The sequence below is a fragment of the Malaclemys terrapin genome, chromosome 11, assembly GCF_027887155.1.
Source record: "Malaclemys terrapin pileata isolate rMalTer1 chromosome 11, rMalTer1.hap1, whole genome shotgun sequence".
In the NCBI taxonomy this organism is placed as follows: Eukaryota; Metazoa; Chordata; order Testudines; family Emydidae; genus Malaclemys; species Malaclemys terrapin.
Window position 1 is genome coordinate 40,976,314 of NC_071515.1, and position 26,258 is coordinate 41,002,571.

Sequence of the window (26,258 nt, forward strand, 5' to 3'; positions counted from 1 at the left end):
AATTTCAGTTCCCCAAAGACTTGATGGTCTTAGAGATGACTGAATCACCATTACCAGGCAACGACATAACTGAAGTACGGATTACACCCAGGTCTCTGGATTTACATGCTACCAGGACAGTCTATTCCACCATCCATGACTGCTGCACCCTGGTCAAACAACAACAATGATGGGGATGATTTATATTAATTGTCAATCCAGAGCTCTCCATTGCAACACCAGGGAGCTAGTCAGGTGGAAACTCATGTTCCTTCAATCTACTGCCAGAGCAGAAGAGACAGTTGGTATGGACACCCTTGGGTGCTCCTGCCCATGTCATTTCCACAACCTCAGTGGCCACATTGGGACCCCTGGTGCCATATAGACAACAATTTTCAAGAACCTCTAGCATCACCCAGAGAGATAGAGAAAGATGATCTATCTCATTCTCAGTAGCCAGACCTCCTGATGCTTAAGAGTAGATCTCTGAGGAACAGAAGGAGAGACTAGACAAGGAAGCCACTCTGGTGACCAACATTTCCTCATCATCTCCTGCCAAGGCAGCCATGCCTCCCCCACCAACAAAAGCAGGCGACTTCAAGCAGTTTCAAGACCTCTTTAAGAGGGCAGTGGATTCCCTTCAAATCCCACTTAAGAAGTCAAAGAGTCACAGCAGAAACTATTTGACATCCTGCAGACGTTGTCATCAGCCATAATTACACTCCCCATAAACGAGGCGCTGCTTGATCCAGTGAAAACTATATGGCAGACACCGGCCAAATACCCCTGATGTGCAAAAGAACAGACAAGAAATATTATGTGCCCTTTAAAGACATGGACTTTTTGTTTTCTCACCCATCCACAAATTCACTGGTTGTTGATGCTGTTAAGGAACATAACAGACAGCACTATGCTAAAATGACACCATATGACAAGGACTGGAAATGACTGGATTTACTTGGATGTAATTCATATTCTTCAGCAACCCTACAATTTAGGGTTGCTAACTATCAAGCCCTCATGGCAAAATATAACCACATCAATTATTCCAATTTAAATGCCTTTATTGAACATCTCCCATTGGATCAGAAAGAGTATAGATAGACCTGTTTGCCACAGCTAAGAACAAGAAATTCCCTCAATTCTGCTCCAGAGCAGGCTTGGGTCACCAGTCTCTCAGGGATGCTTTTCTCCTCAGATGGAACAGACATCTCTTATATGTGTTTCCACCAATTCCACTACTATCCAAAGTGATACTCAAGATAAAGAAAGAATAGGCCAGTGTTATTCTTATCGTTCCAACGTGGCCAAGAAAAACATGGTTTCCATACCTTTTTCAGACGGCGGTGTGTCTGCCAATCACTCTCCATCCTGTTCCTTATTTTCTTTCTCAAGAAGCGGGTCAGATCAATCACCCAAATCTGCAAGTTCTCTGTATCAAAGCGTGGCTCCTTGATGGTTCCAAAGGTTAGAAATGAACTGTTCTGAGGATGTGAAGGAAATACTGTTACATAGCAGAAAAATAATTACTCACCACAGATACATTCAAAAATGGAAGAGATTCCAACTCTGTTGTGATGCATGACATGTTATCTCTACATCCTTTCCTTTACCAGTTGAGCTAGACTACATTCTAGAATTAATGTGAGGGAAAAAATGTAATATGTCTACATCAGGGGCAGGCAAACTTTTTGGCCTGAGGGCCACATCGGGTTTCCGAAATTGTATGGAGGGCCTCCCCGAACAGCCAGGCGTGGCCCAGCCCCCTGCCCCTATCCGACCCCCCCACTTCTCACCCCCTGGCAGCCCCCCTGGGACTCCTGCCACCCCCCCGCTCCCTGTCCCCTGACCACCCCTGGAACTCCTGCCCCTGACTGCCCCCCGCTGCCCCATCCAACCCCCCCTCTCCTTCCTGACTGCCCCCCCGGTACCCCTGCCCCCATTCAACCCCACTGTTCCCCGCCCTCTGACCGCCCCGACCCCTATCCACACCCCTGCTCCCTGACCACCACCCCAAACTCCCCTGCCCTCTATCCAACCCCGCCTCCTCCCTGGCCCCTTACCACGCTGCTTGGAGCACCAGTGGCTGGCGGCGCTACAGCTGCGCTGGCCAGAGCACCAGGACAGGCAGCCGTGCTGCCTGGCTGGAGCCAGCCACAACACCGTGCAGCACAGAGCACCAGGTCAGGTCCCAGCTCCTCAGAGATCGCAGCCCCGCTCCTCAGAGTATTGCGCTGGCGGCACAGTGATCCGAAGCTGCGGGGGAGGGGGAACAGCAGCGGAGGGGCCGGGGGCTAGCCTCTCGAGCCAGGAGCTCAGGGGCCAGGCAGGAGAGTCCCGGGGGCCGGATGTGGCCCATGAGCCGTAGTTTGCCCACCTCTGGCCTACATCTTTTTAATCTAAAACTATTATGCATTAATAATAATTGTATGGTTATAGCATGGCATCCCTACAGGGTGTAGTTTAGGTTGTTTGGGTGCCATACCTGGGTATTTCCATACCTGCGCATTTGGATTTCTTTTAAATTTATCAATTAATCATCCAATGGGATGGATTAGACAATGTGGCCATCAGATCTTCACTGGGCCTTACAACTCTGGAGCCCTTACCCAGGCTTCCAATATCTTGAAATATATCCTGACTACTAACTAAAGATACAAGGCCTGATTCTCCTCTCGTACTGCTTTTACACCAGGGAAGCTCCACTGACATCTGTAGAGCTACTTCTGATTTAAAGTGGTGTAAGTGAGAGCAGAATCAGGCCCACAAAATCATACTGTCACAAGCTTCTTAAAGACCTGTGACAGCAGATGTAGATGAGGAAAAAATGCCTTTCCCCTATAGCTGAAAAGGCATTTTTCCTTAGAAAAATAAAACAAATTTGGAGTTTGTAAGCCAAGTCATTTTAAAGATAGGAACCACACACACAAAAATTAGAAAAATGTTTATAAGCTGAAGAACAGGATTTTTTTTTTTTTGAAACAGCATACCTTTAAGAGCATTCCCCAGAATGTTTTCAGTCTTCCCAGAAAAGCTCTATCCTGCCATGACATAAGGTATGTGAAATTTCAGAGGGTTTATTAATTTCTTTTTGATAAACTGAAAGGGCGTGGAAGTTGAAATTTTGGCTTACCATAGGTTGCTAATTTCCATATTAAATATATAGAGACTACCACAACTCCATAAGATTGTATATCTCAAATCCATGTGAACTCCCCTTTTTTCCATGCTAATAGTAAATGAAGAGCTAGATTGGTTTGGTAAATGAGGTATTTTGTGATCTGTGTGCTAATGAACAAATTATCAAGAAGTCCTATTGGACTTCAAAGGCCTTGTACCCACCTACACCAGTAGAAAATTTGGCACTATATTTGTGCAATTGATTGGGTAAAGAAGCATACATTGTCTGTGTCTGGAATGGGGGGCATTGCGACTCACATCATGAGGTTGCTATAGTGTGGTCCCAAGTCCACACAGGGAGGTGAATGTAGCAACTTCAAGTGGAATGGTGGATATCAGACAGCATTGTTTGTGAACTAGTTATCATAGGTGGGACTGATATAACTCCAAAATGAATCCTTTGTGAAGGTGACTGTTAAAAAATATAACACTTTCCAATCTCAACACCATCACAGGACCTAACCAGATCAGCTACAACATCACCGGCTCATTCACCTGCACGTCCACCAATGTTATATATGCCATCATGTGCCAGCAATGCCCCTCTGCTATGTACATTGGCCAAACTGGACAGTCACTACGCAAGAGGATAAATGGACACAAGTCAGATATCAGGAATGGCAATATACAAAAACCTGGAGGAGAACACTTCAACCTCCCTGGCCACACAATAGCAGATGTAAAGGTAGCCATCTTACAGCAAAAAAACTTCAGGACCAGACTCCAAAGAGAAACTGCTGAGCTCCAGTTCATTTGCAAATTTGACACCATCAGATCAGGATTAAACAAAGACTGTGAATGGCTATCCAAGTACAGAAGCAGTTTCTCCTCCCTTGGTGTTCACACTTCAACTGCTAGCAGAGCACCTCACCCTCCCTGATTGAACTAACTACGTTATCTCCATACTGATTTATACCTGCCTCTGGAAATTTCCATTACTTGCGTCTGATGAAGTGGGCATTCACCACAAAAGCTTATGCTCCAATACTTCTGTTAGTCTTAAAAGTGCCACAGGACCCTCTGTTGCTTTTTACAGATTCAGACTAACACGGCTACCCCTCTGTTCTAAGGTGTAAGGCAGTACAGAGTCAGACCCCTAGAGCAGTTCTCAATCTGGGAGTCATGAACAGATGTCAGGAGGTCAAGACTACCCTAACCTTTCTACATTGGTAGAAACAGAGGGGCATCCTGGAGTGGTCACTTTTGGAAAAGGGGGTTGCGAATGTAAAGGCTGAGAACCACTGATCCAGACCTCTGGCAGGTGGGAGAGGAGTCACACAAAGATTTTGAGGTGGTGCACTAGTGGGCAAGAGCCATACCAAGGTCCTTGTAGCAAAGGCTGGCACCCTCCCCTCCCCGGACCGCCAGCATCTGGCCTAGGTCAGGTTCCTCACAGCCCTGTCTGGCAGGCGCCAGGCGGTCACAACCCAGGGCTAGGCACTCCTGCCTCGCTCGAGACCGGTGTCCTCCTCTGGGAGGTGCCTCACTCCGGCAACCCTCCATCCTTGGGGACCGCTTAGTGGGGCCACAAGCTTCAGGCGCCCTCACTCCCCCGCCCGGCCCAGCACCAGGGTCCCCGCCCCCGCCTGCCGGCGCAAGGTGCCGGCAGGGGGGGCTCATTAGCATAGGGCCGGGCTGCGGCGGCGCGGCTGGCTGGTGGTAGCGCCGGGCTGGCAGCTCCTCCTCCCCCTCCCCGCGCTCAGCATGGCGGTCAAGGTGACTCTGCTCCTCCGTCGCTTGTTGCATAAGGAGCCGGGTGTTGCGGGCGGCCAGTGTGGGGCCGGCGGGGGATTTGCGGCGGCGGCTGCTGCTCTGTGGGCCTGATACCCGACAGCGGCCCCCAGAGAGCAAGGGGTCGGGGGAGCAACCCTGTGGAAGGGGGCGATGGGGTGTGAGGGAGATGGGAGGGGGAAGAGAACGCCCCCCACCCCGGACAAGGAGTGTGTGGGAGGGGGGAGAGCGCCCCTCGGGGGCAGGGGCGAGTAGTGGGAAGGAAGGGAGCAGCTTTGGGGGGAAGGGTCCTGTGGTGGGGGATGGGAGGGAGCAGCTCTGGATGGAAAGGTCCTGTGGTGGTGGCAGGGAGCAGCTTTGGGGTAAGGGTCTGTTGTGGGCAGTGTGGGGGTGAGAGCAGCTCTGGGGGTATTGCGGGTGAATAGAGTAGCTCTCTGGGGAGTTTTAAGAACAATGCATTTCACTTGGAAAAATATTGATGATTTTTGTTGGGTATGTTTGTTGTTCTGTTGCACATAATGAAGCCAAAGGTGTAAAATGTGTTTGTTTAGTGAGTTTTTAGCCTACAGGTATAGCCTGGATGCTGGTGCATGTGCTTGAACTTTTCAGCATCCCAAGGTCTTCCCAATTGTTTGTCTGAACTAGAGTGTGGTCATGTTTTAATTCAAGTTAACTAAGACAATTATAAATGCAAGTGGAGACACTTCACAAGTGTTAAGTATCAGAGAAGTAGCCGGGTTAGTCTGAATCTGTAAAAAGCAACAGAGGGTCCTGTGGCACCTTTAAGACTAACCGAAGTATTGGAGCATAAGCTTTCGTGGGTGAATGCCCACTTCATCAGATGCAAGACTTAAGTGTTACTGCAATTCCTTCTGCTAAGGGCAATTTCTACCATTTGGGGCAGTGGAGATACTGTTGCTCCTGACATTTGAGTCTGTTTCACTGTCTCCCTTGTTCTCGGAAAACAGTTACTGAGTTTGACAGCTATCACTTCTCCCTGAATTGTTTTAAAGTTAAGCAATGAAAACTTAGATTTTAATGTTTGGGATTCTGTTTATCAGTTAGATAAGAGACCTGACATTTATTACCCTTATCAGCATAGATTGCATGAGGATTCCCTACACTACAAGTCAATTACCTAGCTAGTAAAGCATTAACTTTCTTTTCTTGACTTTACAGGTGCAGACAACCAAAAGAGCGGATCCCAATGAGCTACGGAACATATTTTTGCAGGTAAACTGATTTATTTGATTGACAGTTATTTCTTTAAGGGTATGTCTTCTCTACCAATGTTAAAGCGCTGCCACGGAAGCGTTTTAACGTGACTGTGTAGTCGCGGCACCAGCCCAGCGCTGTAAAAAACCACCCCCACGAGGGGAGTAGCTACCAGCTCTCGGAGTGCGGCTCCCCAGCGCTGGTGCACTGTCTACACTGCCACTACAGTGCTGAAACGTGCATCGCTCAGGGGGGTATTTTTTCTCATCCCTGTGCGAGAAAGTTTCAGAGCTGTAAAGTAGCAATGTAGACAAGGCCTAACCCTTGATATGCTAGAGAGGGGTGGTTGCCATGGGGAGTGGTTACTATGGCAGGGCAATTGCTATGGGGGAATGGTTGGTATGTCAAAGTATGTGACACACATTTTATGTCACACTCAGATCTTTAAAGTTCACATTATTTATATTGTATGTCAAAAGACCCTTTTAGGTTTGAGTGGCATTAAGGTAAACTGATACTGAAACAAGTTAGGTCTTAATACTTCTTTCCTTCAAATATTTGTGAAATAGTTACAACATTTCCTCTATAGCACAAAAACAAACCCCCAAACCCTAAGCTGCATTATTTTTTAAGTTATACTTTTCAAGATAATAAAAAAGCTCTACTTTGAAAGTGGTTTTATACTGTAGATTTTACTTTAAGGATTTTTCTGATTCTCTTATAAAAAGGTTGGACTATAGTTAAGAGTCGTAAAAAAAATCTATAGTGTGTGTGTGTGTGTGTGTGTGTACTGGTCTATTTGCATCATGTCACTTTCTTAGTATAGGGTTCCCAAATTGGTATGTTTATATTGAATTACTGGAAGCTTTTTCTCCACTCCTCTCTGATTTCCCTCAAGCCGTCACAAACATAATTCTAAAAGGAAAACACAAAATTATGAAAGTAAGATTTTGTAACAAGATTGATGTGATCAAATGTGGGGCAGTGTCTTTGGTCCTTGATTGTGTCTCTTAATATTTTAAATATCTTTCCATGTAAAAAGGATATTTCCCTTACAGTCAGAAATTCTCAAGTAAAACACTTTAGCTAGAATACAAGAAATGAAAGTAATTTTAAATTAAGGAGTTCCACTGGAAATAAGACTGTAATAACACAAGTCACTTTTATGTCTCCCTTGACATATGCCCTTTGATGCTGTATTAGCACATCTGGGAACTTGATAAGCAGCCAAGAGACCCTTTTGGCTGAGAGAACTAATTATATCTAACCATCACATTTTTTCATAGATGGTTAATTTGAATACAGGAGTGGGTGCTAAAAATTGTAATGTTATATTCAAATGATTGTCTAATTTTTTAATATCTGATATACCATGTAAAGTTTTTTTTCCCCGGCCCCCAGCATAAAAGCATAAACTGGAGGTGTAATAGTTAGTCTTAAAGAGTAAGATAGTTAAGTATTAATTTATTGAAGTGCAAATGAGTATCAGATATCTAAAAGATGTTTTATTGGCTTGTGGACTTCTGGTAGTTAAACAGACCGTCAAACAAACATTTTGCCAGTCATACACAAGACTTGAAACATGACTGGGTTGTTTTCTGACATTTGACGTATTTAACTTTTTGCATAATCTTATTCTGTTCAACTGGAATGCTCTGTATAATGCAGAGCATATGTGATTCTTGTCTTATGTTGTGTTTTGAAGTAGGAGTTTTTGTTGCTGAAATGAAGTAAATTATTTGAAGTCATGTATGTAGTATTTTTTTATCCTTACAGTGATGCTAAATCTGTAAGTTCTCGATATGAAGTTAAATATTTTACTGGCAGGTAGGCAGTTTGTTTGTTTTTAAAAAGTCTTAATTCCACAAGTTCTACAACAGATATGCAGACCACTTTGTTTTGTGCACATGAGAAATGAAGATGTAATGGCCGCCATATTATTTTTCTTGCATATCTGAAACTTGCAATAAAAAATCTATAGGAACTTAAACATTTTAAATTGTTTAATATTTAGAGGTACATCAAATTAAGAAAAAGTTATGGGCATAGGAAGAGATCTTCTTGTGTTTCTTTTTGATAATTTGGCAAATTACACAAGTTTGAAATCCTGTTCATGCAATGTTGGTAGGTTATAAATAAACTTAAACAAAATTATAAATACGGTATCACAACAGAAACCCTCCAGACAAAAACAAATAGAACTTTGTTGAGAAATATTGTTAGTGTTACAACACATTTCATAGGTCAGATATGTTGTGCTCTTTGCTGAGAGTGCAAGTCTGTTCCATGTTGTTCAGCTAAAGGGCGTGCATTCCTGCCTAAATTTGGCTTCCCTTGAAAATAGACACAAGAACGATGTGGATCATGAAGAGGAATAGAGTTCATGTGTTCACCTTGCACTGTAGTACAGGGTGTCCTTATCCTTCCTCCTGTTCACATGATACATTCTATTAAATGTTACCATCCAATTCACATTAATATATTAGTGTGTATGCTGTGCATATATTATCAGAATTTCTGAAGCTTGGTGTAAGATTTTATGGTTTAAATTATTAAAGTGTTAGCAGTAAATCTTTTTATTTTTAGAGAGCAAAAGCTTAAAGGAACAAAACAAAGGAGAAGTTGAAATGGAGAGCAGGAGGGACACAGATCTCTTTAGGACAGTGTTTATCTAATTTCCTGGTGAACCTCCATTTTTTTTTCTTAGAGGAGATGCAGTTAAATGTGGAAAGTATCTGGTTGAATGAGTCCCTGTCGGTTGAACCCAAAATGGAACTGAATCAGCAAGAAGGAAAAAGGAACGTTACCCTTTTCTATTTATTTAAAACGCAGTACCATTTTTTTCCATTAAAAGTCCATTTTCTCAAATCCATTGCACCTGATTTAATGAGAATGATGAGAGGGATACCAGTGAATTTTTTCTTCTGTAAAGGATAAAGTTTGGAGGGCTAGGGGAAATATTAGTTTAGGTTGAAAACCAATGTGATGACATCTAACTGTATGTTAAAAAGACAGACTGTGCTTAGCTTAGACATGTTATGTTGTGGTGATAGAAAACAAGATGTTCAAATTAATTAAATGCTCAGTTTTGAATTATCCTTTTTATGTGTGATAAGAATTCTCTTTTGCAAAGAAATAATTTGGAATTGAAGAATCAATTTTTAATTTTAGTATAAAGTTTAATGTGTAATAAAGTAAATTTATTTTAATTTTGGGATAAATTAAATAACTTCTTAATAAAATATAGATAAATATAAGAGTGTGTGTGTGTATGTGTATGTGTGTGTGTGTATATATATATATATATATATATATAATCTCTCTCTATCCGAGTTTAGTCAAACATTTTATTTTTTTCATGCTAAGAGATACTTGCCTTATAGGTTGCATCGCAGAAAGGTCACTTGGGGCCAGATACTATGAATTTATAAATACATGTCAAAAGTGAAAGGCTTACCTACTTTGTCACTCCTTATTATGTTGGCTTTTTTGCCAGCACCTTTTCTAAATACAGTATCATGACTTTCTCATATGGAGCTGAAAATAATCTGTCAGGTTTCATTCATTTGTATCAAAAATAAATTCCAAAACAGTTTCTTTATTGTAAAATAATTTTCACAATGTAATAAAAATAGTTTGATTAGTTTGTTTCTAAAGAAATAGGACAATTATGTTTACAGTATTATATGTTTAAATGTTTACTATCTTTCATGTGCCCTTGACTGCATGCTCCCTCTTTTATAACTGAATTCTGCTGCTGTTGTGGATATTTTCAGTACCCTGTATGTTCTATGATTTTGCATATGCTGAGTTTACAGTGGAATGCACTCCTTGCAGCAGAATCATGCTTCATAATCTAAGGTTTTTATTATTTTAAAATGGAAGGGTAACCTTAAGACAGTGTTGCAATGACATTTGCCTGAGTTTGCAAACATGTAGGAACCCTGAAACAATAGCTCTGATTAAAATGAACAGGGTAGTTCACACTTTATGGCGTGTTAATTCTTAAATCTAAGACAACAGTTTATTTGTCATATGGTGAGTCCCAAATGCCCCAGTCAAAATAAGGGCCCATTTTGCTAGCTTTCGTACAAATACATAGACAGATGTGATCCCTGGTCCAAAAACTTTGCAGTCTAAGACAAGACACAAGTAGATGTAACAAACAAATAGGAGAAGATGGATGAAGATAATTTAAAGTTTGTTTATTTTTTCTAATTACAAGGAATAAATTTAAATGTTAGCTTTTAACCATGTCACTGCTGATAATTTTAACAGCAGTATACATCTAATATTCTTCTTAACCCACAGTCCCAAACAATTCCCACACTTTCTCTGGAGCCAAAAGCCCTGCCTTCCTCTTTCTCAGATTTTGAAACCTCCAGTTTCTCTGATAACTTCTGTGATGCAGTTATGGATAGTCAAAACAAAAATATATTTTCAGTACAAAAAAACTATGAAACATTGAAGACTAAAAATGTGGACCACAGATTACCGTAATTTGAATGTAACAAAAGTAAACACTAGGGCTACTGTACTTATTGCTGTATTCATTTTGTTTAATATACCAAAACACTCCAATTATTTTAAATGGAGCTACTTCAGAATTTCCAGTATGCCAACCAGAGATCTGCACATACATGGGAGCCTTGCTGCAGAAATTAGATTCAGGGTATACATGGGCCTATAGTGTTTCTCTTAAATGGTGTGTGTGCATCAGAGTATTATAAAAATACTGAGACGCATGGCTAGAAAGGGTTAAGCATCCTGCAAAATAAATAACTCTCAAAAGACATATAGGGAGCTAATGTTTGTGTTTTTGTGTATTTACATATGTATAAGTAGGGTGGATAATGTAATCAACAGTCCGTGTCTATGCTGTATTCTGATAATTCAGAGGTCAAAAGAAAATCTTATATTGTAAATTGAGTGTAAACTCGGGATATCTTAGTATTCATCTCTCTTTGAAATGTATTGTGAATGGTGGAGGAACAAGCAAATGGCCTTATGTTAATTCGTATCTCTAAGTACCAGTGATGGACCTCCTTCAGTCATCCTAATTACCCTTTGTTTCCTGAGGAATTCCAACTTGTCAAAAGACATGAAATTGTATAAAAGATCCTGGGGTCCTGATTTTGTCATCTCAGGTCTGCTTAAGCTTCATCAGGGGAAGTTTGAGTCGCAAGACTGAGGTCCCAGTTATGCCCTGAATATGATATTTGGACATTGGACTGTGACCTATTAATTGAATTCTAAAGGAACTCTTTGCAACTACAAAGCTCACCATCTCTTCTATGAATCTGAATCTTAAGAATTGAACTCATGTCTGTATGTATATTGATCTTTTAACCATACTCTCTCTCTTTTGGTTTTTAATAAATTTTAGTTTAGTTAATAAGAATTGGCTGTAGCGTGAATTTGGGTAAGATCTGAAACATTCATTAATCTGGAAGGTAATGTGTCGGATCCTCTGGGATTGGTAGAACCTTTTCTTTTATATGATGAAATAAGATTTACAGAAATTTTCATCATATTTGACGTGGGATGGAGGCCTGAGGCTGGATCACTTTAAGGGAACTGTGTTGTTTGGACTTCTCAGTAATCAGTAAGGTAATAAAGAAGCTGTTTTATGCTGGCTTGGTGAATCTAAGTATTGGAATATCCACCAGCTTTTGGGGGTTTGGCTGCCCCATTCTTTGCAGTTCACCCTAATTGAGTGACCATAGCTGGCTCCCCACTAGGACCCCGGTCACAGTGGCGTAATCATGCTTGGATACACATTACCACAGGCTAATTGGGATTTTGAATCAGAACCATACGCTTGTCAAAATTTAATTTTGATATTGGAGAGTTTAAGGGTTAAAAATCAGTTACAGTGAGTGACCCATGATCAAGATTCGGACAGAAAATGCCTGGAAGAATTGTGCTTACAGAGAGGGTTGTATTTTAACAAAAGGCCCCAGAGCAGGAACTAAAAAAATCTGTTAATTGCCAGTGATAAGGAAGCAGACCCAGTGAAAATGCTTGCACTGAGAAACTAGCAGCTAGAACTTGACCAAAAGCAAAAAATAGCTAATATGGAAGGAGAAGCTAGGGTTACCATACGTCCGGATTTTCCCGGACATGTCCGGCTTTTGGGGGCTCAAATCCCCGTCTGGGGGGAAATCCCCAAAAGCCGGGCATGTCCGGGAAAATCGGGAGGGCTGGGTGGTGCTCGGCCGGGGCCGGCGGTGCGGGGCCGGGGGCATGGTGCCGGGCCGGGAACCAGGGGCGCAGTGCAGGGCCGGGCGCGGGGCCGGACGGGGAGCTGGGGGCGCGGTGCCGGGCCGGGGTCCGGGCTGGGAGCCGGGCCCGCGGGGAGCCGGGCCGGCCGGGTCGGCCGGGCCCGCGGGGAGCCGGGCCCGCGGGGAGCCGGGTCGGCCGGGCCGCCGGGGAGCCGGGTCGGCCGGGCCCGCGGGGAGCCGGGCCGCCGGGGAGCCGGGTCGGCCGGGCCCGCGGGGAGCCGGGCCGCTGGGGAGCCGGGTCGGCCGGGCCCGCGGGGAGCCGGGCCGGGGGCCGGCAGTGCTGGGCGGGCCGGGGGTGGTGGGCCGGGGCCGGCACCCCAGGGCCCGAGCCGACCCAGGCTGGAGCCGCCGGGGGGGCTAGCCTGGGCTGCGCCTCCTCCCCCCCACACCCCCCTTACCTGCTTCAGGCTTCCCGCGAATCAAATGTTCGCGGGAAGCAGGGGAGGGGGCGGAGACTTTGGGGAGGGGGCGGGGTTGGGGAGGGGGTATGGGCGGGGCTGGGGGCGGGGCCGGGGGCCGTGGAGTGTCCTCCATTTGGAGGTACAGAATATGGTAACCCTAGAGAAGCTGCTGAAAGAGAGTGCCTGTGTTTTGAACATGAACAAAGAATGGCATAAATTTGATTGCAGGAACTAGAAGCTAAGGTAGAAGTGGACAGACTTAAGCTCCAACTCAAGAGAATAAAAGAACAACAGGAACTGTATCATTCTGGAAAGCCAGCTCCTCTCAACAGCAAAGATGGGGATATAATCTGTCCAGTTTGTAACAATGTTGGTATGTTGTTTGACTTTAAGCAGTTGTCTGTGTGTAACCAAATTTACCCCAACACTGCCACCTTTTATGTAAATGCTTTTACAGTGAATTCGGGTGAAGGTAATCCCATAACTCATGCAGAGAATGTAAAAGTCAATGGTAAAGCTGTTTAGGGCAAATTACAACTTCTAATATCACTCTTCTTAAAACAGAGTTTGTCAAAGAGGAAGATTATTTACCAAATTAGAGTGTGAATATTGTAATCCTCTATGAGTTTATCGTAAGTGTGCCTTTAACTAGAATCCATCTGGAATGAAATGGTGTTAAACATTAAGTTATAGCTGGTGTAAGGAAGTTATTGCCTAAGGATCTTTTGACTGGGGATGATATTAAAACTTTGTTCAGTCAAGTTGACTGAACCACTCACAGGAAAGAAATAATCCTGAACCTGTGTCTACTGGGGCAAGGATTTGCCTATGGAGCGTTTCTCCAAATGTTTGTATGAGGAAGATAGCTGTTAATCTGTGCAAAGAAGCAGTGAATATGTGGAAAAAATTCCTAATTGGTATCTCAGAGGTGAATCTGGTATTAGATAAGGCTCAGGGAGATGTTTCTCTAGAGCAAATTAAAGTTGGTGATCAGTTTAAAGTCCTAATTGAGGAAGAAAAGGGTAATTTTTTTATGGGTGATGGAATGTTGGCTAGTAAAGTTTGGGAGAGTAAGTCTGACCAGGTAAAAGTGATGTGCTTAAAGTAGCTCAGTGTAATAAGACACTATTTGTAGAAAACAGCAGTTTATCTGTGTCATGGAGTGTGGGGGAGTTAGGGCCCTGCACCCCTCTTCCTGAGATTTACCGTGACTCTCAACCAGCCAGTAAAACAGAAGGTTTCTTAGATGACAGGAACGCAGTCCCAAGCAGAGCGTGTAGGTACAACCAGAACCCCTCAATCAAGTCCTTCTGGGGGGTTTAGGGAGCTTAGACCCCAGCTTGGGGTTCCCTGCGTTGCACCACCCAGCCCAAACTGAAACTAAAAAAACTCCTCCAGCAGCTTTCTCCCCCTCCCCTCTCCTTTGTTCAGTCTTCTGGGCAGAAGGTGTCACTTCTCCCAATCCCCTTCCTGGCTCAGGTTACAGCTCAGGTAGCTTCCTTCAAGGGAAGTTCCCCATCCGCAGTGCAACTTCCCTGCAACATTCCCAGGTCAGTCCGCCCCTCTCCTTGCTCGTCACAATCTGTTAAGGGAGGGAAAGGCAAAGAAAGTTTAGATGAGCATAGGCTGCCTTCTGAGCTGATGGCTTTGTCTCATCAGCAGTTTGGGAAGGCAAGGTTAGTGGAACATGAGTATCCCTATACCTTACCTGTTACCAGTGTGGAGAATTGTGACAGTGAAGGAAATGTTCCTGTGTCTGTTAGGGGTAATGACTTTCCTATGAAGGGAGCTACCCCAATCTCCAAGCAATTGTCCATGAACATCCATATGTGCTGGGACAAAGGAAAGGATATCCCAAGCTGTTTGTCTGTTAAAGGGGAATGTTTCTCCAGTTCTTTTCCGTCTGTCTGTACAGCAGACAGAAGAAGCCTGTCAGCCTATGATGGTTGAAAATTTATCAGTTGACCCAGAGCTGATTCTGGATACAACTAAAGCCCAGGAAGGAAGTGGTCTTGAATTTGTGTCTGCTAGGGATGATGACATTATAACTAGGTTGCACCCAATTAATGTCATAAATAGCTCCCAGAGACCAAGCGATTCTGGTGCTTCTATTTTGTCTGTTGCTAGTATGTTGCTGGGTAAAGATATGACAACCTTGTCTGATCAGGGTGATATCATAGCCAGGGCACAAGGAAAGCATGAAGATAATTTGACTGTTTATCCACTGATAGTGTGGAAACTTGTAATAAGGAAGAGAATGCTTCTAATCTTGTGACTATGAAGTCTAGCAGTTTACCTGAAAAGGAGTTTGTGAAAATCCTCCTAATGGGACAGAGGTGATTCTGGATTTAAGTGAAACCCAGAAAGTGTCAGTCATTGCTCAGGAAAATGTTCCTTTAGAGCAAGTTCTAGGTGAAAGGGTAAGGGCAGAATTTCTGTGAAAAATGGGTTGTTGCTTAGAAAAATTCCTGAATCTTCAGGGTAGTTTTTGCAAGCAGTTTGCTGCAACTAATGGGCATGGAAGTGATTTGATTGAGTTAACTCAGGGTGAATCACTGTATAGAGAAAGAAACAGTTTGTTTGGGAGACTTGTTCCAGTTCCTAACTGCCAGAGTCTTTCTGAGTTGCATAGATCCACTGACTTTGCTTTAGAAAGACCCAATGTGGATATCTTTGAAAAGGTTTCAAATGAAATAAAAATTGTTAGGGAATTTAAACAGCCCTATAAGCTTAACCAGCTTGTTGGGGAGACAATGTTGTTGGAACATGAATGTCTCCATGTTAATACTTTAAGTAAGCAATCTGTGACTCAGGCACTGAGGAAAGATCGGGTTACTGGGTTACAAGGATGTGGGGGAGAGTAGGCAAACTCTCATCTCTAGATATTTTGGATATGACTTGTAGTCTCTTAGCCCTGGTCTACACTACGAGTTTAGGTCGAATTTAGCATCGTTAGATTGATTTAACCCTGCACCCGTCCACACACTGAAGCCACTTTTGTCGACTTAAAGGGCTCTTAAAATCGATTTCTGTACTCCTCCCTGACGAGGGGATTAGTGCTGAAATCGACATCGCCAGGTCGAATTTGGAGTAGTGTGGACGCAATTCAACGGTATTGGCCTCCGGGAGCTATCCCATAGTGCTCCATTGTGACCACTCTGGACAGCACTTTCAACTCAGATGCACTAGCCAGGTACACAGCAAAAGCCCCGGGAACTTCTGAATTTCATTTCCTGTTTGGTCAGTGTGGCGAGCTCATCAGCACAGGTGACCATGCAGTCCCAGAATCGCAAAAGAGCTCCAGCATGGACCGAACAGGAGGTACTGGGTCTGATCACTGTTTGGGGAGACGAATCCGTGCTATCAGAACTCTGTTCCAAAAGACAAAATGCCAAAATATTTGAAAAAATCTCCAAGGGCATGATGGACAGAGGCTACAACAGGGACCCGCAGCAGTGCCAAGTGAAAATTAAGGAGCTCAGGCAAGCCTACCAAAGAGGCAAATGGCCGCTCCAGGTCAGAGCCCCAGACATGCCTCTTCTATGATGAGCTGCATGCAATTTGGGGGTGGGGGGGTTTCCACTACTCCACCCCTGTCTGTGGACACCTGCAAGGGGGGAGTCTCATGCAACAGGGATGAGGATTTTGGGGACGAGGAAGATGAGGAGGTGGAGGAGGATGAGGATAGCGCACAGCAGGCAAGCGGAGAAACCATTCTCTCCGACAGCCAGCAACTGTTTATCACACTGGAGCCAATACCCTCCCAACCGTCCCAGGCGGGCTCACAGACCATGAAGCTGGAGAAGGCACCTCTGGTGAGTGTACCTTTGTAAATATAATGCATGGTTTAAAAGCAAGCATATTTAATGATTAATTTGCCCTGAAGACTTGGGATGCATTCGCGGCCAGTACAGCCCCTCCTTTTAAATGGCCAACCCAACGGGTGCTTGGTATGGGAAAGGAGGGCACTGCTGTTTGAAACCATTCCCACATGTTATGAAGGTTGAAGAAGCTGAAAAATTGTGGCTTACCATGGCTGCCTGCAAGCCGAATTCTGTTGCCCGGCCCTGCATGTGTGATCTGTCACACCAAACCGGCAGGCCCTCAATATGAGGCAAAATGCGACCTTGTATCGAAAGCACATATGCTATGTAATGTTAACAGCTTGGCTCACTGTGAAAGAGTCTACCCATTGTTCTCTAAAATTTGTCTTTTTAAATACTACTCTCCCTTTTTTTCCTCCCGCAGCTGGAAATGTTTCAACGCTCCCCCATCATCTCCGTCTCAGAGGCTAGCGCAGATAAGAAGGCAAAAAAAATCCACTTGCAATGAAATGTTCTCTAAGCTCATGCAGTCCTCCTGCACTGAAAGCGATCAGCAGAATGCATGGAGGCAAACAATGTTAGAGTCCAGGAAAGCAGAAAATGAATGCGAGGACAGGGGGGCCGAGTGAGATGAGAGGTGGCGGGAGCAAGATGAGAGGTAGTGGCAGCGCGATGAGAGGAGGCAGGCTGCAATGCTGAGGCTCCTGGGGGATCAAACTGATATGCTCCAGTATCTGGTGGAGCTTCAGGAAAGGCAGCTCAGACCGCCGCTGCAGGAAAGGAGCACAGGCTGCCGCTGCAGCCCCTGTGTAACCGCCTGCCCTCCTCCCCAAGTTCCATAGCCTCCTCACCCAGATGCCCAAGAACATGGGGGGGGGAGACTCCGGGCACCCAACCATTCCACCCCAGAGGACTGCCCAAGCAACAGAAGGCTGGCATTCAATAAGTTTTGAAGTGCAGTGTGGCCTTGTCCTTCCCTCCTCCCCTCATCCACCACCCCACCCAGTGCTTCCCTCCTCCCCTACCCCTCCCGGGATACCTTGGCAGTTATCCCCCTATTTGTGTGACAAATTAATAAAGAATTTTTTTGAAACAATCAGGACTTTATTGCCTTTGCAAGAGGTGATCGAAGGGGGGAGGGTGGTTGGCTTACAGGGAAGTAGAGTGAACCAAGGGGGTGGGTTTTCATCAAGGAGAAACAAACAGAACTGTCACACCGTAGCCTGGCCAGTCATGAAACTGGTTTTCAAAACTTCTCTGATGCGCAGCGCGCCCTGCTGTGCTCTTCTAATTGCCCTGGTGTCTGGCTGCATTTAATCAGCGGCCATGCGATTTGCCTCAACTTCCCACCCCGCCATAAATGTCTCCTCCTTACTCTCACAGATATTGTGGAGCAAGCAGCAATAACAATGGGAATATTGGTTTCACTGAGGTCTGAGTCAGTAAACTGCACCAGCGAGCTTTTAAATGTCCAAATGCACATTCTACCACCATTCTGCACTTGCTCAGCCTATAGTTGAACAGCTCCTTGCTACTGTCCAGGGTGCCTGTGTATGGCTTCATGAGCCATGGCATTAAGGGGTAGGCTGGGTCCCCAAGGATAACTATAGCCATTTCAGCATCCCCAACAGTTATTTTCTGGTCTGGGAAGTAAGTCCCTTCCTGCAGCTGTTCAAACAGACCAGAGTTCCTGAAGATGCGAGCGTCATGTACCTTTCCCGGCCATCCCACGTTGATGTCAGTGAAACATCCCTTGTGATCCACCAGTGCTTACAGTACCATTGAAAAGAACCCCTTGTGGTTTACGTACTGGCTGCCAAGGTGGTCTGGTCCCAAGACAGGGATTTGCGTTCCGTCTATCGCTCCACCACAGTTAGGGAATCCCATTGCAGCAAAGCCATCCACTATGACTTGCACATTTCCCAGAGTCAGTCCCCTTGATAGCAGCAGCTCAGTGATTGCGTTGGCTGCTTGGATCACAGCAGCCCCCGCAGTAGATTTACCCACTCCAAATTGATTCCTGACTGATCGGTAGCTGTCTGGCGTTGCAAGCTTCCAGAGGGCTATCGCCACTCGCTTCTCAACTGTGAGGGCGCTCTCATCTTGGTATTCTTGCGCATCAGGGCAGGGGAAAGCAAGTCACAAAGTTCCATGAAAGTGCCCTTACGCATGTGAAAGTTTTGCAGACACTGGGAATCATCCCAGACCTGCAACACTATGTGGTCCCACCAATCTGTGCTTATTTCCCGGGCCCAGAATCGGCATTCCATGGCATGAACCTGCCCCATTACCACCATGATGTCCAAATTGCAGGGCCCGTGCTTTGAGAGAAGTCTGTGTCCACGTCCTCATCACTATCGTGATCGCACTGTCGTTGCCTTCTCGCCTGCTTTTGCAGGTTCTGCACATACTGCAGGATAACGTGCGAGGTTTACAATGGTCACAACAACAGCGGTGAGCTGAGCGGGCTCCATGCTTGCCGTGCTATGGCATCTGCAGGAGAGCAGAGTTGCAGCAGAAGTGGTGGATGACAATAGATGCCACGAGGATAGATATTTATACCGAAAGACGAGAGGACCTGTAAGGTGGATTCATGGCACCAGGAGAGCAGAGTTGCAGCAAAAGCGGTGGATGACTGAGGTCATTTACTCTGTTGAGCTCAGTCATCATTTTACTCAGTTGAGACTGAGCTCATTTACAACAGCAGGAGAGCAGAGTTGCAGCGGAAGTGGTGGATGACGATGGTTTGCAGACCTACTGCACTGTCTGCTGCCAGCAGCACCCATGGCACAACAGCAGCAGTGACGGTGAGCTGAGCTGAGCAGGCTCCATGCTTGCCGTCGTATGGCGTCTGCACGGAAAAAAGGCGCAAAACGATTGTCTGCCGTTGCTTTCACGGAGGGAGGGGCAACTGACAACATGTACCCAAAACCACCCGCGACAATGTCGTAAATGTAAACGTGATAGAACAGATGTTATTGCTAATGTTTGTAACTAACTTGTTGCTGATACGAAGAACTATAAAAATGTACAATGTGCATGGTCTTTTGGAAAAGCCCTTGAACGTGTTAAGAGTGGTACATAATTGAAACCCTTATGATTATGCTCTTTGGTTTAACAAGAACACACTTTGTGTTAAAAAGTCTAATAATGTTGAGGCTTCACAGCTAATGCTTAGACATATTTCTAAAACTTTTCACAGCAGAAAATACACTACAAGCTTGAAGTGCTGTGCACAAAGGGAAATTGAGATACAACACCTCACAGCCTTCAGGGCTGAATGCCAGAGTAAGTGCTCTCTGAAGAACATTTAATGGCTATGTTAAGTTAATACATAGACCAAACCCTGGAATCACTAAAGTGTTTCACAAAGTATGGGCTAAGTTTTTGGCTGGGGCCAAAGCATGTATCATAATTTGGCCTTACAAAGAATTCAATGTAAACACAGCTCATATCAATGTGGGCAGATCATTAAGGTGTATCCAGGAGCTATAATTTCGCCCTTCCACACCAGTCTCACGTTGGAGGTGTGATTCATGGCTAGAAAGGGTTAAATATCCTGCAAAATAAATAACCCTCAAAAGACATGTAGGAAGCTAATGTTCGTGGTTTTGTGTATTTACATATGTATAAGTAGGGTGGACAGTGTAATCAACAGTCCCTGTCTATGCTGTATTCTGATAATTCAAGGTCAAAAGAACATCCTATCATGTAAATGAATTGTAAACATGGGATATCTCAGTATTCATCTCTCTTTGAAATGTATTGTGAATGGTGGAGGAACAAGCAAATGGCCTTATGTTAATTTGTATCTCTAAGTACCAGTGATGGACCTCCTTCAAAGTCATCCTAATTACCCTTTGTTTCCTGAGGAATTCCAACTTGTCAAAAGACATGAAATTGTATAAAAGATCCTGGGGTCCTGATTCTGTCATCTCAGGTCTGCTTAAGCTTCATCAGGGGAAGTTTGAGTCGCAAGACTGAGGTCCCAGTTATGCCCTGAATATGATATTTGGACATTGGACTGTGACCTATTAATTGAATTCTAAAGGAACTCTTTGCAACTACAAAGCTCACCATCTCTACTATGAATCTGAATCTTAAGAATTGAACTCATGTCTGTATGTATATTGATCTTTTAACCATACTCTCTCTCTTTTGGTTTTTTAATAAATTTTAGTTTAGTTAATAAGAATTGGCTGTAGCGTGAATTTGGGTAAGATCTGAAATATTGACAAATACCCAAAAGTCTGAAAATTGTTCTATTATGAACAAGTGTAGTATCACTTTTTAATATCTAATGCTTCTATAGGGATAGCGGTAGGGTCTGCATCCTGCCTTTGCAAGGGGATTGGACTAGACTATCTAAGTATGTTCTGCCTCAGATTACTGTGGTCCTAAAACCAGGCATTTCCTCTCCTTTTTTTCTCCAAGAAATTCTAGAATTATAAACATTAAAGGGATAATGTCAAGATTGTTAATGTGTCCTGACATTAGATAAAGCCTGGTCACTTGACTGAAGATGGTGCACTATAAGGAGGAATCTACGAAGGCTCTAGTTTGCTTCTGGCAAGTTACAAATATGGCCCTTAATTGGGTGAAGTTTGAACTTCCTATTATTCGTCAGATACGTATGGATTCCTGCTCTTCATGTTTGTATTTGGAGGAGGTCGGAGTTTGTTTTGTTTCTGAGGAAAAATCTAGTTTTCTTATTTTTTCTTTAAATCAAACTGACTGACATGCTTATGAATCAAGCTTTTACAAATTCAATTATACCTATTGGAATGATCTTTTATTAATAATCTGAATAAAGACTTAATGAAAAGACTGGGTACAAAGTGCTTTTCTGGAATTTGTGAGATCTTAGGCTCTTGTCTTTTGTAGCAGAAACACACTCACTGAGTCAATTTCTACATTGACATTACCTATAATTGAGCACTCTGATCTTATTTATTCAGTGTGCACTGGCAGACTGTTCCAGAAGAGCCTCAGATTTTTGTAAATATTTCACAGTCTTGGGGCTTGTGAAAAATAGTTATTCTTTTATATTTAAATATGTTTGCTCAAGAACGATTGTGTAAAATAAGTGGTGGTCATAGGAAAGAGAATCAGTAGTCAAATTCAGCTGGCTTGTGGTGGCTTGGTGAGCTGGTACATTTTGGGTGGACTTCAAAATATAAACTTTAATTTCACAATAGCTAAATCCTTTGCTTTCAAATTCTGAACAAGTGCATGGATGTTTTTCTGAGTCTGAACACAACTTGAAACAGAGCTCAGAGGCATGAACTGCCCCAACTCATCTCAGTACATGTTAACTCTAGAGCATAATTATAATTTGAATATCAATTCTGTTAATGTTCATTGATGCAATTATGCAAAAAGAATGGCATCAGCTGACAATTATTCCTACATTCAGAATATGAAGAGGGATGATCATATGAATATCTGCATAATCTACCGAAAATGGCATCTCGTTTTGGCATCTCAAGCATGGGCTTTGCTTGAATTTGGGAAAGTAACAATACATTTTTCTCAGGATTAAAAACCTTAAAATGAATTCAACCTAATATTTTTAAATATGGGAATCTAACTAAAATGGTAGAAGTGGTTATTGGAGATTAATAGGTGTTGGAAATATGCAATTTAAGTGTTACAATGTTTTGCGTTTTGGGAATGCTGAAATATTATAAGGACACAGTAAGAGTAAAGTTGACCTGAAATTCAGGTTTTGAGAAAAAACAGTAGTAATGTTTCCAGTCATCTCTCTCAGTAGTATTTGCCCTAATATATTAAAACCAGAAAGTGAGACCAATTTATATGTATGTAGTGCAAGATATAAAGAAAGCAAATTACTAAACATCATAAAGAGTGAAATGTAAACTTTAACTTTCTCAATTTTAATTGGAGTATTTTTTACAATTAAGTTTTAAGATGAGTACCTATAGACTATAGCTAAAATCGAATTAAACCTAAACAGTTTTCTCCAGACACAGTTGTGTCCTACCCCATATTCATGGACACAGATTTTATAAAGGCTTGCATAAAAATCCTCTCACTACAAATAGGAAAACTTTCCAGCCTTAGAAATATATTGTTTTGGTTGGATGTATCATACTGGTATGTAGGTTAATATGAGCATTTGAGCCCGTGAAAGGTAATGATGAATTCATACGTGTGTGGCAGATTTTTTTGGAGGTGTGACTAGAGGATAAGTTTATTTAATTTCAATATTTGTGATTTAGCACTTTTATTTTCTACTGTGTATATGAGAATCTTGGGTCAGAATTCAATACAGAGCAATATGTGAGGTGTAGCTGACTTTCATGGTCTCTGTAAGGTTTTTTGGCTTACCTCACATTTTACTGAATATATTTTAGACCTTTTTTTAAATTTACACTTCAAAATGTTGAGTATAACTTTTTTTGAAAAGTTAGCAAACTTGTTTTCCCTGCCAAAATCCTTTGGTACTTCCCTGGCTCTCCATGCTGTTTCAGTTTTTCCACACAGTCATTCTCTGATCTTGCTCTGTTTGAAGTTAGTGGGGTTTTTAGATTTGAAATATTAAAATCTCTTGGGCACCACACAGTTTTTTCTTTTCACCTGCTATCAAAGTAACTTTTTTTTTTTTATTTTTTATTTTTTTGCGGACAGTTACTACTGTATTAAAAATTTAAAAATAGAGGCTTTTCAACTCGGGATCTAAGAAAAAGGGAAGGAGGGATCTTTTTATTGATGATGTGGAGCCCAGAGGCTTGGACAGTCATCTTTCTGTCATCATATTCTTACAAAGAGATGCATTTGGGTTAATGCATAAAAAAATAAGCTGCAACATCCATGCCTTACTCCCACCCCCTAAAAAAATGAAGCAACCTCTGGACAAAGTAGAAATGAGTTCCTTTGAGTAATGCTTTTCTTTATATGTATCTTCACCAGAAGATGAGTCTCCCAGGGGCACACAGGCTGTGGGACATGCCCATGGGGCGGAGGAGCGCCACCCACCTTTCCTGACACCGGCTTGGTGTCCATCTGCCTGTCCGGCTGTGTCCCTCTCCTGCCAGTGCCGCACACTGCTCCTCTGGTTTCCAGCCCAGACCCACCTTTTATGAGGCACACCTCCCATCTGACTCAACCCCATGAGGCACCCCCCCCCAATGACTCACCCCCTCCCAGTCTGTAGATTTGGGGGACTCTGGCCATGATTTGGGTGGGCCATGGCCCACCCGTGGGGCCCTCCCCCCCATTGAAAAAGCCATACAATAAAAATCAGAATTGGTATTTTGGAATTCTGAAACAAAGTTTCTGGAACTGAAATGTTTGGGAAATTTTAGAAAGATTTTTTTCCGATTTGAACTAAAAACAAATCTTGAAATCTTATAATTTCCCACAAACCAGAGATTTAAAGTTTTGACCAGTTCTAGGTTCAACATAAGTTAATGTATTTTGCTTCCAAATCTTCTGTCACACCACAGTAATGACTTTCTAGTATACATTACCATCAGTCCACCTATTACCAGTACACAGCTGTTGAAAATGGCTTAACAATTCTGCATTTTCTATGATATTGTTGGTTTGTAAGGGTTAGATAGCTAAGTAAGGGATAATACAGTCTTTCTGTCTGTTAAGGAGTTCCTAATCATTTTCTAATTACGATATTGAAAATGTAGCATGAAAATTATGGCCTTTTATAACTTTAAATGAGAAGTTATGTGGTTCTAATGGTTTGTCTGAATTTATGTAAATACACAAGCATTTAAGCAAATTTGTAATCTGCTTTTTTGTTCAAGGATGTGGAAGGTACGTGAATCCATTGTTTGTTCCACAGGCATAATCTGATTCGTTGTATGACTAGCCTGCTGACACTTCAACTGTTTGAATAGAAGCCCTAAATCACAAAGTAGTTATTATTCTATGCGGTGTTTCATACTTTTAAAATTGATATTTGACTAACTGTACCAATTCAATAACTGCTAACCTAATCAGCATCCAAATTATATTATTTTGTTTTCTCTCTTTTACTCTAGTATGCCACTGTTGAGAAAGATGGAGAGCATTACATGACACCAGGAGATTTTGTGCAGAGATACCTAGGACTATATACAGACCCAAATTATAATCCTGAAACACTGCAACTATTGGCGGGAGTAGCAGATCAAACAAAGGATGGGTGAGAACTTTGCTTTCCATTACAAGCGTATAATTGGCAAATGATTTAGTATGTCTTCTGGTTACTTTATTGCCTTCTAAAACAATATCTTAGTATTTGTGTTACGCTGTATGAGCTTAATTGTTTACCTAAATAATGAGATTTTCTCAAATTCAGTAGATAATTTTGTTTCAGATTAGTGAGAATATAGAGTATAACAAAGTATAACAATTTTTAAGGTGCTTTTAACTGAGGAGTTAACATAGTATTTAGTATTTGAAGAAGTTAATTCAGGTCCGTGATCAACAACTGTAGAGACTTTAAAAGCAGGCAAATTACGGCCCACGGGCTAAATCTGGCCTGCCAGCCGTTTTAATCCGGCCCTCGAGCTCCTGCTGGGAAGCGGGGTCTGGAGCTTGCCCCACTCCAGCTGGGGAGCAGGGTCGGGGGCCACTCCATACGGCTCCCGGAAGCAGCAGCATGGCACCCTTCCAGAGCTCCAGCTGGGGAGTAGGGTCGGGGCCGTGCCACGTGGCTCCCAGAAGCAGCAGCACAGCCCCCACTCCAGCTCCTACACGTAGGGGCAGCCAGGGAACTTCACTCTGCATGCTTCCCCCACCCTAACGGCCACCCCTGCAGCTCCCATTGGCTGGAGCTGCAGGGGCGGTGCCTGTGGATGGGGCAGCATGCAGAACCGCCTGGCCGCACCTTAGTGTGGGAGCCGGAGAAGGGACATGCCGCTGCTTCCGGGAGCTGCTTGAGGTAAGTGCCTCCCAGAGCCTGCACCCGAGCCTCTCCCCGCGCCCTTGCCCCATCCCTGATCCCCCTCCCGCCCTCCGAACCCCTCGATCCCAGTCCAGAGCACCTTCCTGCACCCCTTCAAGCACCCCAACCCCCTACCCCAGCCCTGATCCCCCTCCCACCCTCTGAACCCCTTGATCCCAGCCTGGAGCACCCTCCTACACTCCAAACTCCTCATCCGCAGCCACGCCCCAGAGCCCTCACCCCCCCCATGCACCCTCTTCCCCCACCCCAGCCCCGAGCCCCCTCCCGCACCCTGAACTCCTAATTTCTGGCCCAACCCCAGAGCCTGCACAACCAACCAGAGCCCTCATCTCTTCCTGCACCCCAACTGCAATTTTGTGAGCATTCATGGCCCGCCATACAATTTATATTCCCAGATGTGGCCCTCGGGCCAAAAAGTTTGCCCTGGTCTTTAGTATCCATAATTAAACACAGCTTGGAAAAATAGAAAAGATGTTATGCAATTTCTGTAGTGTGTGGTCTTTATAATACCTCTCTGCCACCATTCACATACCGATCAAACCACTGAGAACCTCTTGGCAAGAGAGACACCAAACACTTTTTATGTAGGAAGAAAAGTATAACCTAATCAAGATAAGGTTATACTGCACAGAGTTTTTTAATCATTGCTTATGAACAGTAGCCCTTGTTTATAAATTGCTCTCTGAAACTGTTTCACAAAATGCACAGTCTTCTA

At 43.6% G+C, this 26,258-nt stretch overlaps 1 protein-coding gene and 1 long non-coding RNA gene across 3 annotated transcripts in view; both read left to right on the forward strand.

Annotated features, from left to right (window-relative positions):
- The first annotated feature begins 4,784 nt into the window (after positions 1–4,784).
- SLC25A12 (solute carrier family 25 member 12) overlaps positions 4,785–26,258 on the forward strand; it is an 83,763-nt gene continuing 62,289 nt past the window's right edge. The window contains exons 1-3 of one of the 2 annotated variants that reach the window (XM_054043562.1): positions 4,785–4,875; positions 6,070–6,123; positions 24,636–24,778. In XM_054043562.1, coding sequence (XP_053899537.1) covers positions 4,864–4,875; positions 6,070–6,123; positions 24,636–24,778 — 209 coding nt within the window. In that variant the 5' untranslated portion in view covers positions 4,785–4,863. Of the gene's footprint in view, positions 4,876–4,992; positions 5,014–6,069; positions 6,124–24,635; positions 24,779–26,258 lie in introns of those variants that run through there. The other variant, XM_054043563.1, reaches the window with a different exon arrangement.
- Positions 12,966–17,710, forward strand: LOC128845183 (uncharacterized). Its single transcript, XR_008446631.1, has 2 exons — positions 12,966–16,605; positions 17,039–17,710. It is a non-coding gene; the product is annotated as an uncharacterized LOC128845183 (long non-coding RNA).